Source organism: Gambusia affinis, linkage group LG01, assembly GCF_019740435.1.
Source record: "Gambusia affinis linkage group LG01, SWU_Gaff_1.0, whole genome shotgun sequence".
In the NCBI taxonomy this organism is placed as follows: Eukaryota; Metazoa; Chordata; class Actinopteri; order Cyprinodontiformes; family Poeciliidae; genus Gambusia; species Gambusia affinis.
Genome location: NC_057868.1, coordinates 35096880 through 35117314, shown reverse-complemented (window position 1 = coordinate 35117314; position 20435 = coordinate 35096880). Strand labels below are relative to the sequence as shown.

General features: G+C 37.6%; 2 protein-coding genes across 7 annotated transcripts in view; both read left to right on the top strand.

The window, feature by feature from the left end:
* Positions 1-5120, top strand: part of nkain5 (sodium/potassium transporting ATPase interacting 5) — a 31947-nt gene extending 26827 nt beyond the window's left edge. For 4 of the 5 annotated variants that reach the window (XM_044125416.1, XM_044125424.1, XM_044125442.1 and 1 more), the window contains 4 exons: positions 533-613; positions 2111-2304; positions 3194-3251; positions 4266-5120. In XM_044125416.1, the coding sequence (XP_043981351.1) occupies positions 533-613; positions 2111-2304; positions 3194-3251; positions 4266-4400 (468 nt within the window). In that variant the 3' untranslated portion in view covers positions 4401-5120. Of the gene's footprint in view, positions 1-532; positions 614-2110; positions 2309-3193; positions 3252-4265 lie in introns of all 5 variants that reach the window. The other variant, XM_044125434.1, reaches the window with a different exon arrangement.
* A 1522-nt stretch (positions 5121-6642) lies between these two features.
* LOC122835873 (YTH domain-containing family protein 1-like) lies at positions 6643-16080 on the top strand. 2 transcript variants are annotated; one of them, XM_044125299.1, is made up of 6 exons: positions 6643-6985; positions 7281-7308; positions 8964-9058; positions 10195-11793; positions 13532-13576; positions 14841-16080. In XM_044125299.1, the coding sequence occupies exons 1-6, from the start codon at positions 6956-6958 to the stop codon at positions 14853-14855; spliced, it is 1812 nt and encodes a 603-aa protein (XP_043981234.1). In that variant the 5' UTR covers positions 6643-6955; the 3' UTR covers positions 14856-16080. The 2 variants fall into 2 exon arrangements, with proteins under 2 accessions (XP_043981234.1, XP_043981244.1); XM_044125309.1 differs by lacking the exon at positions 8964-9058 and having other exon boundaries at positions 6644-6985.
* The last annotated feature ends 4355 nt before the right edge of the window (positions 16081-20435 follow it).

The window sequence follows — 20435 nt, the reverse complement described above, 5'->3', positions numbered from 1 at the left end:
AACAAGGAGAGAAACGCCTTCACTATAAAAAGTTAGTCCACAATGTTAATAATTTAGATCGCTGTTATTTCCTGCCGTTTTGGCATCAGCCTTCTCCAAAGACATGTCTTTGCTTTTTCTTTCTCTGTCTCTGTCTTTGTTTTAATTCTTTTGTCTCAGGTAATGAATGTATGTCTCTGTAACTCTGCAGTTTTCTTGTTAACTCATACGTTGCTTGTTGTGAGATTAAACGCTGTAACTCTGTCACGTCATGACGCATTGTTTCTCCTGATTGGCACACACGCGGTTTGCTGGAAGAACCCGGGAAACAGGAAGGAAATAGAGAGAGCCAAGCTTTTTCCAAATTAAGCTAACATAGTAAATTTCTTCCTTTAACAGTATGTATTCAGATTTTGTTTTAAGTTAGGTGGAGTGTTTGTGATGTGGTTTTAAGTCTAAAAAAGTTTGAGAAACACTGATCTTGACCTTCTTTCTCAGTTACTTTGCTTCTTGTCTTTATGAAACAAATCGTTTTTCTGTTACTGATTTCCAGTACCTGCTGTGGATGTTTGTGTGGATTGGCTGGAACGTCTTTGTGAGTTGTCTCTACCTGGATTTGGGAGGCCTTTCGAAGGTGAGGCCCGGTTATTTAGGAGGGATAATTAGAGGCTCCTGCAGTGACTGAAGTCTCTAATTACCTCAGTGTTTAAATCTGTTTCTCTTTTGATCCCATCTGACAATAGGCGCAAAAAATGATTTTAAAGTTGCTGTCTGTCATCAGATGCTAAATACCTACTTTAAAATATTTATTATTAGGTTTGAAAATTTGAGCAGATATTAATATTTGATTTTAATATTACCTATATTTCAGCATATATATTTGTCTACGCTTTTAATGCTTTGGGGGAAAAAAATTCCAGAATCAGAAGGTAACGAGATGGAGATAAAGATCAGCTGTTAATATTGACTCACTTTTATTTATTGGGCCAATACCGATTTTTTTAAGAAACGACTAATATCAGCCAATACTGATGTTAGTGCTGATTTATTGTGTTTCCCTGCTTATTATACTCATGTCATATTTGATTTTACTTAAATATGACGTTATTTACTTTCTTTTGAGTTTAATAATTTATTCTAGTTCATTTTTTCTTCACTTTACTCTCAAAGTACTATAAAAATATATGTATATTGTTTTATACATTTTTTTTTGTTTATTATGATCAGTAATACCACTGTGCAGTACAAAATAATACAGAAATGTAATGTTTTTGCATTGAAGACAGTATTTCTGTTTTTATTTTCACAGTTTTTATTTGAAATTATTTTATTGTTCTGTTATTGTTTTCATTTTTGTTGCTTTTATCATTTGGGTTATTGAACTATTTTCAATTCTATGTACAAGTGTATTATTCTATTAATTAATATTGTAGTTTATCTATTGAGTTTTTATTAGCTTAACAAAAAAAACACTTAGCAAAACAGACCTAAAGGGGAAAAAATAGAATAAAAATACTAATTTAGGTTGTCAGAGAATATTTATACATTAAGGAAAGTTCTAATGTTTTGAATCAGAAAATCTGCCATTTTTTTTCACAAGTTTGGTTACAGTCGCTTGCAAAAGTATTCATACCCTTTGACCTTTTCCACATTTTGTCACATTACAACAACAAACATAAGCATATTTTATCAACACAAGTGGTGGACATCTGTGAAGTGAAAAGAAAATTATACATAATTCAAAACATTATTTACAAATAAAAAACTGGAAAGTGCGGTGTGCAATAGCAAGATTTTCCCTTTATTTATTTTTTTAATGACATAATCATTTTGGTCAATCATCTTTTATTTGTTTTGTTTGAAGTAAGGTTTTCAAAAATAATTTCTCATATTTTTTTTAATGTTAAATTTAAAAGCTAATCCAGGAAATGCATCTTTCCAAATAAAAATTATTTTATTATGTTTATCGGTTTATATGCTGTGCATTAAGACCATTCTCATTATATTTTAACAGAACAATATTAATGTTTAAGTGACAAAAATCAAGTGACTCAGCACTGACCTCATAGAGAAAACGTTACTTTAGGAGAATTTGGTTTAACCGGGTCCGTTTCTCCCGGTCTCGCTGCAGGACAGCCACATCCTCTCCCTGGGAGTTTCCTCACATTCCTCCTGGTGGAAGGACAACGGGCCGGGATGTCAGAGCCAGAACCCGCCCTCTGACAGGTGGAGCGAGCACCAGAACCCCCAGCTGGCCTCAGTGCCGAGCTGCTGGCTGCAGTACCAGTACCTGGAGGTTCTGCACTGCGCCGCCCAGCTCCTTCTGTCAGTGAGTCTCACATGTTCACCAGTTAGACAAACTGACAGCAAAACTTCCTCTGTCAGGCCTTTAAATTTTAACTCAAACACATTCCCTTGGCTTTGAATATTTACTCTCTTCACTAATTAATGAGTTTAAAGGACAAACATGACCAAAAAGCTTAAAATTCACCTCAGTTTAAAAAATATAAACCTTTGCACAAATAATCAGAATTTTGATTATGTTGTGTAACATTAGATTACTCAACAAACAGAAGAAGGTATTTTTTATTATCTTTATTTTCAAATACAGTAATCCCTCATTTATCGCGGGGGTTACGTTCCGAAAATGACCCGCGATAAGTGAAATCCGCGAAATAGAAAACTTTTTTTTTTTACAATTAGCAACTATTACATGTACTGTATACAAATACAGTGACTCACGTGTAGGCCGTTTCACTGCTCTTCAGACTGCTGCATCCTGACTGCGCTCTGCAGTGTTCTCTTCTTCGAAATTACAAGATAATTTGGCCAACTTAATGTTAATTTGCCAAGCTGTTTTATGTACGTACACATAACTGCACGAGACGACAAAATGATAGCACAATTCGTAGCATGTTTTGATACAAGAAGCGGGAGTGAGTTTTTAGCGAATCAGAATGCAGAGCACAATGCACCAAAAAAAAAAAAAAAAAAAAAAGCATTATGAAAATCTGCGAAATAGCGAATCCGCGATAAGTGAACCGCGAAGTGGCGAGGGATCACTGTACCACAATTCACAGAGAAATTCAGCAAACACTTATTCACCTGGGACATTGTGATGTGCTATTTTATCTTTTGCTGGCTAAAAGATCAAATCTGCAGTAAGCAGGAAGCTTTGAAACCTTTTTCTTGATGTTCTTGATTTTGTTCTCAGCTCCTGGGAGTCGTTTGTTCCTGTTATGCAGTCAGCAGATTTCCAGAGGAAGAGAGCTGTAAGTAAAACCAATCTACTGTAATTTATTCACATTCAGTATGTCATTAGTTCATAGGAAATTGCCATAATATGTTCTGTTGCCTTGTTCTTTTTTATTTTTTATGAATTTCTTTTGATTTTGGCTTTGTCTAACCTTCACTTATTTAATTGTTGTTGTTGCTGTGGGTGAACTGAAGCGTCTGAGTGTTGATTTAGATAAAACTGCTTCAAGAATAATTCTCTAGTCAGGTCATTGTGTTCTCTTCTTTTTCTCAGATATAAACTGTATCAGAGAAAAAAGAGTCAAACAGCAGATAAAATGTTTTTCACATTATTTTTTGTTGCCAAGTTGCAAAATTCTAAGAAAAACTTTTGCTCCCTTATGAAAACTGAAAAATAAACTTACAAAAGTCAAGTGACGCCTGTCAGCTGGTGCATGCAGATCTTCCACACACACTGCATGCAGCCTGTATCTAATAACAATAATAATAAACCCAAACAAATTGGCCAATCAGTGTAAACTGGCAAGAAAACACAAAGGATGAATAAACACACACGCAGCACTTTTTTACATTTTATTTGGCAAAATGTAAAAAGGTTCAAGGTTATTTTGCAAAGCCATGGAAGATGCTAAGACAGAGGATGAGGATGAAAAACCGAATTATAATTTTAATCCTAGAATTATGAGGGTTTTTTTTTTTTTTTTTTTTTTTTTACAATTATGAGTTTTAATCTAAGGAAAATAAAGTCATATTTCTGAGGATTCTCAGAATTATGACTTTAACCTATAAATTCAGATTTTTTTTTTCTCAAAATTCAGACTTTTTTCTGAGAATTCTGTTTAATTGTCAAAGTAAAAATTTGGACTTTAATTTGAGAATTCAGATTTTGAGAAGTCTGAGTTTTGATCTCAGAAGATTAAAGTCCTTAATCCTCCACCATTTCATTCCTTCTTGTTTGCATCCAATTTTATCTCTACTTGCTCTTACATCTCTTATGCACATTTCTTTGATAATTGTTTTTATTTTTTCAGATTACAAATGACTGTAAGGAACATCTGTTCAAAGATGCTGAAAAGAATCCAGGCAGAAAAGGTCCTCTAAGACCCAATCATCATCTTCATCATCTTAATTTTAGTTGTGAAACCAAAAACCAAGGCAAGAATTGAAAAATGTGTCAAGGACATAATCTTCCAGTCCTACTCTACGCCTCTTCTCGTCTGTAAAACATTTAAGATGAGCTCGATGAAAGCTCCTGTTTATAGCTCCGTTTTCCCAATACTGAGTGTACTGCATATTTGTTACCACTAGGTGGCGCATAGACGTTTCTTCACCTCAAATGGGTAAAATGAAGAAGGGGAATCATTTCTCTAGAAACATTTCATAGATAACAAAGATGGTTGAGCTAAGTGCAGCATTTTTATTGAACATTTCATTTTTGTTGTAAAAAAAAATGTATAAAGGAATGTGTGGTTAACAGTAAAGTAATAATAAAATTAAACATTTTTGGCTTTTGTTCCCATATACTGTGGCTAACTTATAGAGAATGAGCTATAAAAATTATGTGAAATAATAAAAGCTGTATCTAGCAAATGACCGGTCCAAAAAAGTTCCAGAACAGAATAAAGTGAAATAATGTATCTGTAATGTGTTAGAATTATAATCTGTACTCAACATGTGGGTTAGATTTTGGAGGGAGTGTTTTAAATGTATTGCCCCATTTTGGTTTAGCTCACTAAACCAAAAAACAAAATGGGGCAATACTGAATACTCCCCAACTGATTGGGGAAAAATGTGATTATTTTTAATGGACTTTTCATTGTTTCTTCTTGCTGATTTTGTTCTTTTAATTGTTTTCTGCACCTCAAGACCTAAAGTGAAACAAGCCAACCTGGAGTAAATGGTTTTATTTTGAGTTATTTGTTGCTTAAAAATATTACATTTTGCACCAGTAACCTAAATATGATTTACAAGAATAATCCTCCTTGAAAGAAGATATAACATAAAAATACCCTAAATTAAACGTATTTACAAGTCTATTCAGTAGAGGCATTAACAACTTCCTTCTAGATGTGGTGCTGCAGTATTCTGCCTGGGTCAGACTTTAGAAAAGGTTTACAGCAGCCCAGAAACCTAATTTTTGGGGGGCCCAAAGACTTAAAAAAAGTATTTAGATATTTTTTATGAATACACATTTTACATTGTAAGATAAATTATATAAATATTTTTGGATTTTTATAAACATAAGCCATGTAATATGTGTAAATGTATACATATGCATGTACATGCATATGTATATAAGTATATCTAAATGTATGTGACTACATCTAATATATATATATGGTTAAATAATTATTTCACTATTTCAATAACAATGTTTCGTTATTTAAATTACTATTTATATATACGTAGCTATCTATATGTGTGTATATATATATATATATATATATATATATATATATATATATATATATATATATATATATATATATATATATATATATATATATATATATATATATATATATATATATACATAACTTTTGTAGTATATATAAAATGCTGAATATAATTTTAATTAAAGTCGCGAGCAACCTCGTCCGGTCCTCGCTCCGGCCTATTGGCCACTGCGGGGGTTCCGGCACCGCCGCCCTCCCGCCACCGCAGAAGCTGTTATGCAGTTTCCCCGCCCGTCCACCAGGCGACACACATGAATGCGTTCGGCAGTGCTCCCCGACGACTCACAATAAATCTGGTGCAAATCGGTCGATGCAGCGACGAAATAAAGCTGATTTATTATGTTAGGGGGCGTAGTGGAGTCAAATTACATTTCAAAACTTTTGAGCTCTTTAGAGGTGAACTCTTTGAATGATTCAAAGTTTGATAACTTTGAATCGGCCATGCCTTATGATCAGACTGACCGAGTTTGAAGCCCATCAATCGAAATCCCTAGGAGGAGTTTGATCAAATACAAGGCTGTAAACGGCAAAAATGGGGTCAAAATCGGAACTTCAATCCAAAATGGCCGACTTCCTGTGATATGGTAAGCTTTATGACATTAATTGTAAATTCTGAGCATCTTGGTGAGCTCTACAACTGAACCAAATTTCATGTCTCTTCGATGAAGTAAGGGAATAGCAAAGGGTCTTTTGAAAATTGCTAGATGGCGACGTTGAGCCATTTTTTCTGCGATTTTTGGGATGACTTAAAATTCAGAAACAGGCTCGATGCGTCCGCCAAGTTTGGTGAGTTTTTGAATATGATATAGGTCCCTCTTTGATGGGGCAGAAAAATAAGAATAAGAAACGGTACAGAAACAATAGGCCTTCGCAGCGCTTTGCTGCTCGGGCCTAAATAGCGGTATGCATTTTTAGAAACTAAATCTGCCTTTAGTTGACGTCTTTGATTTTGCCATTGCGCAGTCACGTGACCCAGCTACGTCATTTCCGCTCCTCAGGCACTGGAAGAAGCTGCTGTTTTGGGGCCAAATGAGCTGCGAGGCCGCCGGGGCTGGTCTAGTTTAGCTTTGAGGGGCTCGGAGCGGACTGAAGCCCGGCTGGATTAATGCGGACAGGGCGGCGCGACCTGCCAGCAGGGCCACGACAAGCGCAGGCGAGCCGAGTCGACAGTCCGGCTAACAGCCGCAGCTAGCAGGGCAGAGAAAAAAGCCTCTCCGTAGCTCGTCCTGTCGGGGCTCCATTCCAACTCAACACCTGGTGGATAAATGATGTCTGCCGCTAGCATAGACCCTCAGGTGAGCGGCGAAAATGCTTCAGATTTCCGTGTAGAGAGGTGAACTAAGCCGTGAAACCGGAGCTAGGAAGTTAGTTAGCCCAGAGAGAGGGGAGGTTAGCAGCTAAAATCATCTGCTGGGAACCAACCAAGGCCTGGACCACAGCTTCCAGTTGCCGTCTGACTCCTCAACACTGCTTAATATTCCTATTAGATTCCATTTTTAAAGGCGCAAATTAAACTAGAGCATGCTAAATGTGCAAACATGACCAAAACATGATGTGTTTGTTTTCTCTCTCTTTAATGTTACCGTGAAGACATCGAAAGGACAAGATGCAAGCAAAGGTAAGAGAATAATGTTCACTGCAAAACCAGGCGTTAATCTATGTAAATATTAAACACACACACACACACCTGCCTCCTTTCCAGGTAGATTTAAAAAAAGAAAAGCGGGCTTTATATGTTGATGATTGACAACACAGCAGAACAACAGGAGGCTGTGATGTAAACAGAGCTGGGTAGTAACTAGTTACATTTACTTGAATAACTTTTCTTTTGGAAAAATCTTACTTTTAGGAGTGGTTTTACTGTGCTGCCCTTTTACTTAAGTAATTTTATTATTTAGTATTTCTACTTTTTCTTGAGTAAAACTTCTGGATTTTCTTCCCAGTGAATGAAGAACAAGCATATTTTAACCAGAAAACTACCAGATACAGACCTGCAGTTTTTTGTTAGTTTTATATTGAAAGAAATTGATTTCAGAAAAAAAATATTTTGCCTGGTTTTGTTATATTTTGTTATTTATAATAAATACTGTCATTTTTGTCTTTAAAATACCAAAATTTCCACTTAACTTTATAATTTGGTCCATCTAATTATTTACTTTTTTAAATTTTAAATGATTGATAATTTGATCAGTTACTCAACACTTGAGTAAACTTTTTACCAAATACATTTTTCAAATATGTTGAAGTAGTTCTACTCTTAAGTAAATGTTTTAGGTACTCTGCCCACCTCTGATTATTACATTCAGATTTGACAATATATTTCTTAAATTACGTTTTGTTTAGTTATTATTGATTCAGTTGATGGATGTCAGATTCCTCTGACTTTATGGAAAAGGCAGAAAATCCCAGAGCGGTTTGAGGCTAGCAGTTTGTCAGCCATTTTAATTAATGTTAGCAGTTCAAAACAAGCCAAGTTTAAAATATGTACCATTAAAACTAGATTTATCAGTGTGAATTTCCTTAGTTTTGAGAGATCAGACAAAACTTGCATGCGAAACTGATCTTATCTGCTTCGCCAAAGGTCTGAAAATCAGGCACTGTCCTCTTGTGTTTTCCTGTTAGAGAGGTTTGACTGACAGACCGGCCCACCAGGTCATGTCTGCATGTTTGCAGTTAACCATAGTCTCTCCACTGCTGCCAACTCAGCAACTTTCTTGTTATATTTAGCGACATTTCAGACAGAAAAATTGCATCGACCAAATTGGAATGTGCAGGTGAGGCTTTTTAAAGATCGGTAATCAGAAATTGGCCGTAAAACTGCAATTGATGCAGTTTTCCTAGTTTGGCTTGTTTGACACAGTGCAGTGTGAAAGCGAACCAAACCAGCTGAAAATGTAGCAAAAGTTGAGACTTCTGGACTGTGAGGTGAAAACAGAGCTTTGACGTGACATCAGTTGAACTTTCCCAAATTGTTTCAGGCATTGTGATCAAAGTGTATGTAAACTTCTAAATCTGTATGACAGTGAAGAAAACAAAGGTAGTTTCATCTGTTTCAATCATGAAACCCTGTTTGTGTGCAGAGGCTAGTGGATCAGTTCTCATTTGTTTAAGATAACGTCCTGGTGTTGAGCTTTCATGCAGATGATGTCAGTGTTTTATCTCCATCATGTTCATCATCTATTAGCTTCAGAATAAACATGGCTCCATTTGCCTGGTTGGAAGTTTATGCAAATGATGGTGTCCGGTTTTAACAGTAGTTTGATTTTATTGCAGCCTTTCCAGTTTCAGTGCAGAACGGCTCCCTCCACCAGAAGGACTCTGTGCATGATAATGACTTTGAGCCGTATCTCACTAGCCAGTCCAGTCAGGTAGGAGCTACAGAGGGATATTTTAAAGATCTGTGACACTGAAACGCTTCTGTAGGGCTGGGCGATGCGGCTTAAAAATAAAATCTCAGGTTTTCTGACGCCAGATCTGATTTCTGATCATTTTCAATACATTTTATTTTCTCAAGACATAACAGAAAATTTGACAAAACTGTATTTCGATTCCACTTCTATGAGTTGTATGATGGCGTTTAGGGCCAGGTTATGATCATTTTTGTTTAATAACAACAATATAGTCATAATAACAAAATATAGAGAAATTTTTACCAGAACATTGAAATATTAAAGTAAAAATATAATTTTAATGAGAAAAAAGCTTCTCACATTTGTTGCATGATCATTTTAAAGTCCTGTTCTGATCATTCTGATGTTAAAAAATTAAGTATATCTAATCTATAAAACCAACACCAATTTATAACTTTACAATATTCCTCATTTAAATATTTTGTTATTGTTTGTGCAGGGGTTCTCCTAAAATTATGACTTTATTCTAGTAACATTATGACCTTTTTCATATCCATTTAGGTCTGATACAGTAATAATTTTTCCTAGTTAATATTTTGCTCTAGAAATTATTGTAATAAATGATAATATTGTCATTTTGAGACTATTTTCAACTAACATAAAGCTAAAGACATAACAATGCAAGTTTGCCCTCGCAACGACTAATATTCTTTTAATTTCAAATGTGTAAAATAAGACACAACAATCAAAAACAAGGAAACAAGCAAAATCATGAATAAAATGAATTGTAAAATATCTAAACAAAAACAGTTTAAAAAAATTAATGGAAATTGAGCTCACTTTAATTTGTCATGTAACTAATTTAATTGCTTATTGCGACAGTCTTGACTCTATAGCCATAAGACTTTATTCTTGTAATTAAAAAATAAAATCTTAACCTGCCCCTAATATTCTGTCGTAGAATTCAAAATAAATAGAAGCTGTAAAACAAGATGGCCACCCTCGCATCACTCTGAACTATGGTCACCCAGTTAATGGAGAAAAAAAAATATCTTCAGAAGTTTGATTAAATTATTAAAATCGATGAATTGCCCAGCCCTGCCGTTTGTTTGGTTTTATCTGGTGATTCATCTTGAATCTGTTTTTCCTTGTAGAATAACAGCTATCAGTCCATGACGGACCCCTACCTGTCCAGCTACTATGCCCCCTCTATTGGATTTCCTTACCCTCTTAACGAGGCGCCCTGGTCCACCGGAGGCGACCCACCGATCCCCTACCTGGCCCCCTACGCCCCCCTCAGTAATGGAGACCACCACTTCATGCCTGACACCGTGTTCGGGCAGCCCGGTGGGCTCAGCAGCAGCATTTACCCACACCGCTTCAATTTTTTCCCAGAGAACCCGGCGTTCTCTACCTGGGGCACCAGCGGCTCCCAGGGCCAGCAGACTCAGAGCTCAGCCTATGGGGGCAGCTACAGCTACCCTCCCAGCTCCCTAGGGGGCACTCTAGTCCCTGACGGCCAGACCGGTTTCCATAGTGACACCCTGAGCAAAGCCCCAGGCATGAACAGCTTGGAGCAAGGCATGCTGGGCCTGAAAATAGGCAGCGATGTGACAGGAAGTGGCTCGGGTGTGAAGAGCGCAGGCTCCGTGATAGGCGGGGGTGTCGCCATGGGCAACGGCGGCACGCCAGTCGGAATGCCGCCTCAAAAGCCGACATCGTGGGCGGCGATCGCCAGCAAACCGGCCAAGCAGCAGCAGCAGAAGGCGAAGAACAAGCCTGGGATGCCGCTAGCCGGCGGAGTTCTTCCGCCACCGCCGCCCATCAAGCACAGCATGGACATCGACACGTGGGATAATAAAGGCACCGCCGCCAAGATGGCGCCGCCTCTACACCACCAGCACCACCCGTCCCACCTGCACTCCCACACGGCAAGCCTCATCCCGCCGCTGCAGCAGTCCCTGCAGTCCGTCCAGTCCCTTGTTCAGCAGATGACCATGCCAGGACCACCGCAGTCCTACCAGAACCACAACTCCGCCCCCACACCCCAAACCAGATGGGTGGCGCCACGCAACCGTAACCTCTGCTACAGCGGCGGAAGCCTGGACAGCAGCGGCTCGTCCAACGGTGGTGGTGGTGTAGGAAACGGAGGCATCGCTGGGTTTGTTCCCGCCAATCCTGGCTCGGAGTCCCACCCGGTTCTGGAGAAGCTGCGAGCGGCCCACAGCTACAACCCCAAGGATTTCGACTGGAACTTGAAAAACGGCCGTGTGTTCATCATCAAGAGCTACTCCGAGGACGACATCCACCGCTCCATTAAGTACTCCATCTGGTGCAGCACAGAGCACGGCAACAAGCGGCTGGACGCCGCCTACCGGGCCATGACCGCCAAAGGTCCTGTCTACTTGTTGTTCAGCGTCAACGGCAGCGGCCACTTCTGCGGCGTGGCGGAGATGCGCTCCCCTGTGGACTACGGCACCAGCGCCGGAGTCTGGGCGCAGGACAAGTGGAAGGGCAAGTTCGACGTGAACTGGCTGTTTGTTAAGGACGTGCCCAACAGCCAGCTGCGCCACATCCGCCTGGAGAACAACGACAACAAGCCGGTCACCAACTCACGGGACACCCAGGAGGTTCCTCTGGAGAAGGCCAAGCAGGTGCTGAAGATCATCGCCCAGTACAAACACACCACCTCCATCTTTGATGACTTCTCCCACTACGAGAAGAAGCAGGAGGAGGAGGACGTCGTGAAAAAGGTAATTATCTGATCCAGACCAAGCCATATGCACAGTTCTCATGCGACGTGTCACACCGTGAACTCTGTGATTGACGGCCATCTTGACAGTTGCTATGGTGTTGCTATGACAACAATAAGCCACAAAGTTAGAACTAGTTCATCTCATTCCTATGTAACTTATAAACAACATAAGTACATTACTACTGTTACTCGGTTACCTTTTTTGAAAACTCTATCTTTGTGTAATACTAAGATAGAGATATTTACTGTTGTACTTACTGTCAAACTAGTTAAATTAGCTTAGCTAACAGCTTTTATAAACACTCTGCTTTCATTACATGGTTAACTACGTTTTATGAGGTTGGAGGCAGCTTGTCCACATTGTCTGATGTATTTTCCATACTCTGGCTCTTACGGGTCGGTCCTGCTGTCGGGACCAACCCGTATCTTTCTCTCCCACATTGGTCAAGAGTGTCCACATATTTTCATTTTGTTGGTCTCAAAGCCCTTGGTCTGCTATGCATTGTGCACACACTAAGATGGTGCAGATCACTTCTGGTTCAGATTTCTGGGAATTATGTATAGGCACATGGCATTTTATTGTTTAGATTAACGCTGGAGGTAAAAAAAAAAGATTTTTTTTTACATGTCATCGACATGCTGCAGTGGAATAATGCCATTAACAAAGTGAAACCTTCAGGTATTGTTTATTTAGTGCAGTTCGCCACAGCAAAGTGAAATTAACGCAGAAAAACTGTTGCAGAATAACTAGTATACTTTTTTTCCTCACTCTCTATGCTAGCTACACTACACAAACCTGTTGCCATAGCAACTGGCTGACTGACAATGGCTCCACTAGTGTATCAGATTTCCACACCAAGAAACAGGACACTGCTAGTTATACTATTATGTTTTCAGATTTGTTTAATTTGTGATTAGTAATTAATAAGTGAACGTCTGAACACAACGGTTGTTGATTAGCTAATTTAAACACCTGTTCCGATGATCTGTCAGACTTGGTGTGTAGGTCGCCTTTTCTTGTATTTTTGTGACTGAATCTAAACACAGAATTCTGAAGCACATCTACATGTTAAGGTTGTCAAAGTCAAGCTAGCATAACTGATCTGCTTCTCTTTCCCTTGCTTTTTCTTTTTTATTAAAACTTTTTCTGACCTGTAAAATGTGATGCCTAATTGTTGTAGTGTTGACAATTAGCACCAAAGCACTGCATCTTTGTTTCTTTTCTTTATCACGCATACATTTAAGATTAAGCACGTCATGTTGACAACTTGACAGCTAAAACCAATGGTACTGATAGTCACTGAGGGATCTTGTGGACGTGACGTCATGTTGCAACATGTCTATAGAATAAAATATTTGTTGTTTGGAATATTTATTTTAAACATACATTTTTGCCTACACACCATTATCACAGTGCAATTATGGCTCAAACAATTACTAGAATTAATTGTGATGAATGGATTATTGAAATAATCAAGTAATTAATCATTTTCCTACTAAAAATGTAATTTCTCTCTGAAAAAAGTTTTATTAAATATGGTAAAAATTATAAAATGATTTATTATGTCCTCACTTATCCCATCACAAGAAATGGCAGTTTACCAGGTTAAATAAAAATTATACAAAAGCTAAAATTAACATTTTTTTATTCATGTTTAGGTAGTTCTTTCTTAGTTTAAAATTTGAACCATTTCATCCACATTTTCTCACTGGTTTTATGTTCTTGTTTTTACCAGAGCTATGAGCCTGTCTCGATACAGAGTCGATCCAGAGTTGATCAGGTAAACGCAGTTTAATCTTGCTCCTCTTAGCTTGGTTTTGGGTAATAGTTAAAGAAGATAATTAGAGTTTCAGTAAAAAATTAAGCTTTGGATAAGTGAGCTTTGTTAATATTTTTTTATTCTTCAAATAAACTGGTTCCAGTGCTTAATCTGTGCTTTCCTAACACCAGTTATACATCTTTTGACTCCCAACACCTAGAAAAAGGGAATTTATGGTGTAAATTTATGGTGTAAATGTTGCACAAACCCAATAATTTAACACAAAATCCTGTGTAAAGTGTTGGATTAGCGATGAAAAAGCATTTTCACTTTTTTTAAAATCAGCTATCACTTTGTGAATTTGGGTAAAATAATTTCTCAGAACTACACTCGTAATTGAAATCTATAATCTATAAATGCTGCTAGTTACTGTCTCCATTAATGTTCACTTTCCATAAACAAACACCACTTTTAATGTGTTCAGTTTAGAGTTGCTGGCGCTCCATGTAGTTGATTTTAGTCGCATTCTTACGTGTGTGTGAAAAAACATTTCACCATACACTTATGCGAGGAGCGGCCATATTGAAGCGCAAAGTCCGCCTCACAAGTCGTAACTGGGAGTAGTCGGAGTTGCACCCAGTTTTCCTCTGGGAAATCCGACTTTAGAGAGCGTTCCAGTTGATTTTTTTTCCGATTGGGAAGTCGGAATTTCCCATTTCAGAGTTCAATTTGAACGCAACATTAGTTTAAACGTGAGAGTAGGCATGTAGCCTGAAATGACGTGCGGCCGATACGAAGCGTCCGCGGTGGATTTTATTTTTTTCTTTTTTAACCAAATAAAACCCCTCTAAAGTAGGGAAATGACCAGAACCCAGTTCAGATTGTGATAAATTTAGGATCAAATATTTACCAGAAGGACTAGCTATAACATCTGCTGTAGAAAACTAAACCGATTCTTTGGTGTTTATGTAAAGAGCTAGTTTTAGCGCCCTCTCTGGTTGAGCACTGGAACTACCGCCACATTTATCCTTAAGCAAGGGATTCAAAAGGTTGCGGTTTTAAACCAAATGTACCTTTACATTATTGTCAGGTTATTTGTATAATCAGTTGATTAAATAAGTTATCACCTGATGCTGTTAATATTTTCATATGTAATCAGATTTTTAATATTTGTGTACCTATATTAGATGGCATTTTAAATCTGATTTTGAAAAATGTTTTAACAGGTTTTAACTTTGCAAGATTGATTAAAGGTATTTGTTCTGTTTTGTTCTATTTTTTCCAGGATCGTCAGAAGTGAACTGTAGAAGCTAGCCTCTGAAAAGATCAACACTTACATTTGGGCGGACACAATAAAATCAGAATGAAAACACAGACGTTACAGAAAAAAAGAGGAAAATATAATTGTTTTCTATTTATTAACAACTTTGGCCCGTGACAAACCTTTTGAGCCACTTTGCTCTGGGTTTCTTTGTAACGTGTGCAGGGATGAAACAAAATTTCACCATGTAAAGTTATTTTAATAACATCAGTTAACTTTTTTTATCCTTGGAAGTTTACTCAGCTAAGTCAGAAAACAAAATATCTGCACGTCTGACCGACAACCTGCTGCTGATATTCAGTGACTGTTCACATTGTGGTTTGTGTGTTGAAGAGATGTTAAGTGCTCGTGTTGGTTAATCTAAATGAGTGGAGAACACTTCAATGACAAAACGTCTGCTATCTGTGTGTGTGGTCAGTTGTGTTTTATATCATCAACCTCAGAAGAAGAAGGAATAAATACCTTCTTGATGCCCATTTTCATTGTAGGAAACTTTTACTTTAGTGTCAAACTGAAGGTTTCTGTTTGCAGAGATATTTATGTGCAAGGCTGTGGAAAATTAAACCATAAATCTTTAAAAATGGCTACAAAAGAATGATCTGGAGTAAGGCTTAGGATAATCGTTTGGGGAATAATGAAGCCTTAATTTTGTTTTCAGCATAGCAAGAGGGGAATATTTTCATTTTCAGGGAAAGAATTTTCTTTTAGATTAACTGTTCTCTTAAATTCCTATTTACAAATTCTTTGAAATTAATACTGCTTATTTAAGCCAGGTGTGGTTTTCTTTCTCTTAACACCATTTTAATCTTGACATAAGTTTCCACTCCATTCTCAGAAGCTTTAATGTACCAGAAATGAAACCGCCTCAAAATGTTAAGCTGTAGCATCATCATTATTATTATTATTATTATTATTGACCGATTAATTGTCAAGTATATGGAAACCAAGAGACTAGCCTGTGTGGTAAATGTTTGTGAATTTTTTTGTTTGTTTAATACAGCAATACATGCTTGCTGTATTGTGCGTGTATGCAAGAGTGGCAGAAAGCAGGGGAAATCAGAGTTATACTGTATAATGGTATCGGAATATAGAAAATTTATGCAAAATTTTACGTCACCCTTGTATTAAATATCTATTGTATCAGAGGTCACTATCACATTCTTAGATTTGATCATGTTCGTTATTAAAGATATACTTATATGTTGTTTGTGTTGGTTTTATTGGGTAATTTAAAATTATTTACACATTATTGCATAGTTGTGTGGACATGGCAGATAAAAACAAGCTTTGAAAATAGAATAGAAATATTCATTATTTTCCCAAAGTGGGGAAACTCAGCTGCAGCACCGAGTTATTTAGGTTCACAGAAAAAATTTAACGTATATTTAAAAATCTAACTTTATTTTTAAAATGCTGAAAGGAGATTTAAAAAAGATAAAAACTTAAATAAATCAATACAGTTTAAAAAACAAAAGTGGTGTACTCTGATCTGAGGGCTGTAGGGTGACTTTTAAAAAAAATTACCCATGTCCATGTGTGCTTGTGCATTTTAAAGTGTGTGTGTGTGTATGTATATATATATATATATATATATATATATATATATATATATATATTCACAGTGTATAAAATAAAAACAAATGAGCAGTGCCTGGAAAAATTTAACTTCAAATGCGTAGAGTAGTAATACTTGGATCATGGATGTAAACAGTGATCATTCCTGGTAGTAGTGATGGATATAGGAAGCAAAGATCTGCAGTAACTCTCCAAGGAAACGTTTATTTTGTTTTGAGTTTATTTCACCAAACTTAACTAGATGTACTAGTTGCTAATATTTAAGAGAAATAAGCTGCTGATATTCTTATTTCAGTGGGACGAGTATTCAAAAATTGTACTCGAGTAATAGTTGCACTACTTCAATATATTTTTACTCAAATAAAAGTTTAAAGCAGATGTAAAAAAAAAAATTACTTGGGTAAGAGTAAAATGGTATTTTGTAAAAAAATTAAAGAATTTAAAAATTACGTAGTCACAGCAACCAAAATGAAAATAATTCATAGAACAATTTTTAAAAATCAGGCAAAAGAAACATTTTTCCAAATTAATTTTTTCAATATAAAACTTTGTGTCTGGTGAATTTTTGGGTAAAACTTGTTTGTTCATCATTCAGTGGGTAGAAAATTCACAAGTTTTACTCAAATAAGAGTAGAGATACTTCAAAATAAAATTACTCAAGCAAAAGTATTTTTTTCACAAAAAAAGTTACTGAAGTAAATGCAACCAATTGATATCTTACTTTGTGTAAGATATCATATGTACTTTATATGTATGTAATATGTACTTTATAGCAGTGGTCTTCAACCTGTTTATCACCGCGGACCGGTCAAGGCTTGGCAATGTTACCGAGTCCGGTGACATCGGAGAGGATATGTGGAAACAGCAGGAATGTTTATTCAGCATTTTGCACAAGGAATATCAACAGAAATGATACTGAGAGGAACTGGAGCGAAACTGGTACCGCAGTTGATAAACCCGGTAACTTCAGCTTTCATCAAGCTGACATAAACAGGTTATAACGACAAGGCCTCATTCAGTCGGGGCTCGACGCTGAAACTTGCTCGCTTAAAATGAGTCCACAAACTGTCACTGCTGTTTCTACATTGTCATCCGTGTTTGTTTATTCTGAATTCACTTATTACTATAAGTAATAATAGTAATAATTACTTATTGGTGGGAGTTTTACGGGATTTTCTTCTGGAACCGGGATGTTCATAACTGGATTCGGTTCGTGTGTGATGTGTTGCTCCTGCCGTGTGGCTGGACACACCAACCGACCGAACCTGTTGGACTTTTATCAGTTGTGTGGTCACAGAAGTTTGGAAAATCGGCCGACAATCCTAAAGTTGTGCCGTGTCAACCAGACTTTCACAAACTCTACTCCTCTCGTCTCGACCACTGCCCTAACGCTCTAATCTGGTTGCTATGGTAACGACCAGAGTTACCATAGCAGTGGCACTGTATCCCATAGCGAAGGGATACAGTGGCGCATCCACATCCCTTCAAAATAAGATACACATGCGCCACAAAAACGAACATTTTACTTTCATAAAATTTTTAAACTCTCAATAACGACTAATGGGAGCCCTGAGCTTTTTGTTCTGCAACCAGACGGTCCATCTGGGAGCCAATGACACTCGAAGTGATGCTTATGCACAGGCTGCTTGGCCTCATTAGCGAGCCGGTCACCATGTCGTGCGGAGCTTGGAATGTGGGAATCACCTACCGGTCCGGGATAAATCCATTCTCCTGTCTCTGGGCCTCTTCCCCTTCCCAAAGAAACTTTCAAACGACATCTGGTCTGTTTCTTACTCATTTTGCTTATTGTGGGCTCAATGTTGGCGCGCAAGACGTAACCGAAAGAATGCGGGTAAAGGATTTTCAAAATAAAAGATCCCCCAGACTCAGATAATACATAAAAATAAAATATGTAATTATTATTTGTGGGGTACCAATTGGTCCACAGACGGTAGGGGAGTAGGGGACGACTGCTTTATAATACACATCAGTAAGTAGATGTGATCACGTTGCTACATTAAACATTTTTGTAAGTAGATTTTAATTTAAAAACATTTTTATCCCAATTTATTGGGAACCTCATACAATCAGTCCTGGGGCCGCAAATGGCCCCCGTACCACATTTTGAACACCCCTATGTCACTAAATTCATGCAGGAAGGAGCTAATAAATGAGCTGAAGTGACTCAGTTCCTGTCCTTCACATGTTTATCAGTAATACAGCAGCAGAATAGTTGGATTTCAGGTAAACAACCACCTGGTGTTTTAAACCTGCTCGGGTCCAGATCTGATGCCGCCTGCAGCGCGTGATCCTCTCTTGGCATTCACCGCGTGCCTTAATTGTATGGCTAATAAATCATGGTCCGCCGTGAACACGAGGAGCGGCGATCCGGTTCAGCCCGTTATCGGTCCGGCAGCTGCATTTAAATACCAAAATATATGACGGCATCTCTTCATTTCAAAACATGAACCAGCTGAGCCTCTCCGGTGTCGATATCCATGTTCCGAGTATGTAAACAGACGATAAATGAGGAGAAGAATAAGAATTTTTTTGTTGTTGTTTTTAACAAAACATTTATTGTACATTAATTTAACAATAAACTGTTACATAATCAGGTCAAAAAACAAAACAAAAAAAAAACCCACCAATAAATATTTACATTAGAAGCTTGTTATAATTTAGTACTTCCTAATTAGAAATGGTGCACAAAACACTCTTAAAACCCCACAGTTGTAACCCCCACCCCCCCCCCCCCCCCCAAAAAAAAAAAAAAACCTTCAAATCCCAGAAGAAGAAAGAAAGAAAAAAAAAACTACGGCCGGACAGTCTATAGGTGTGATGAACCTCTCTGTTGATTCCCTGTTTTTTCAGTCACATTAATAATAATAAATAAAAATAAACGGCTTGTTATGGTCCAGTTTGACCATTAAATAATAATGAGTGAATCATCCTCTATTCGGACTTTGTTATTAAGCATTTCGCAACATGAACGTCCGACCCAGCCTGTCCGCACAACGGAAGCGGTGACGTCATGACGTGCGTCCAGCCGTTAGTCTCAGGGAAATAAAAACAACAACAGCGCTGACCAAGGTCCTGAAACCAGATCTGACCAGAACTCCAACAATACCAGTAAAGAAACATCAGCCCAGTCGCCTCGTGCCCACAATACGTTACATGTTGTCCAAAGGGCGGCCCGGGGGCCATCTGTGGCCCTCGGAGTGATTTTGTCTGCTCCCCAACTGCAGTTAAAAAACACTAGTACTAATTTGGCCCATTCAGTGATGTCTTATTGTAGATGGAAAAAAGAAAAGGAAGAGCACATTTCACACCAAAAATTCAGAAATGTTTAGATTAATCTGAAATTTTGTAGAGAAAAACTTTTGTAGAAAAAAGTTGAAAAGTTCCAACTCTTGGAAATGTTATGAGTTTCCAACTCAGAAACTCAGAAAAGTTTAAAATGTAATTTAAAAAAAACTTTAAAAAAAAAAAGAAAAAATTTGAGATTAATCTAAAACAAAATTCTAGAAAAATTATGAAAATGTTTGAGTTTCAGAAATTGAAAAATGTCAATAATTTGTCTTTAATCAGGTGAGGACCTGATTAGTTGAGCAAAACGTCACAGGCAGTAACCAAGGCACCCAACAGTCAGATAAAACAGGGAGTGCTTCTTAAAGGGCCAGCAGCATCATGTTAAAGCAACTTTTCCATCCTTTTGTCAGGTTATAAAGTTTTTCGTTATTTTTTTTATTCATTTATGCATATTTGAGAAATCCCTTAATCTCCATGGCAACCATTCAGCTGTGCCAAATGGACCTAGCTCTGCCTTTGAGATGAAGCTCCTCCCCCACTCAGCTCCTTCAAACTAGCCAGCAGCAATTAGCAAACACCTAGTGGAACTGCACATGTGCTGAGCTCACTGCTATACCAACTACGGCTCAGTGCAACGGCGGTTACTGAGAGGTTAATAGACGAAACATGGCCTGG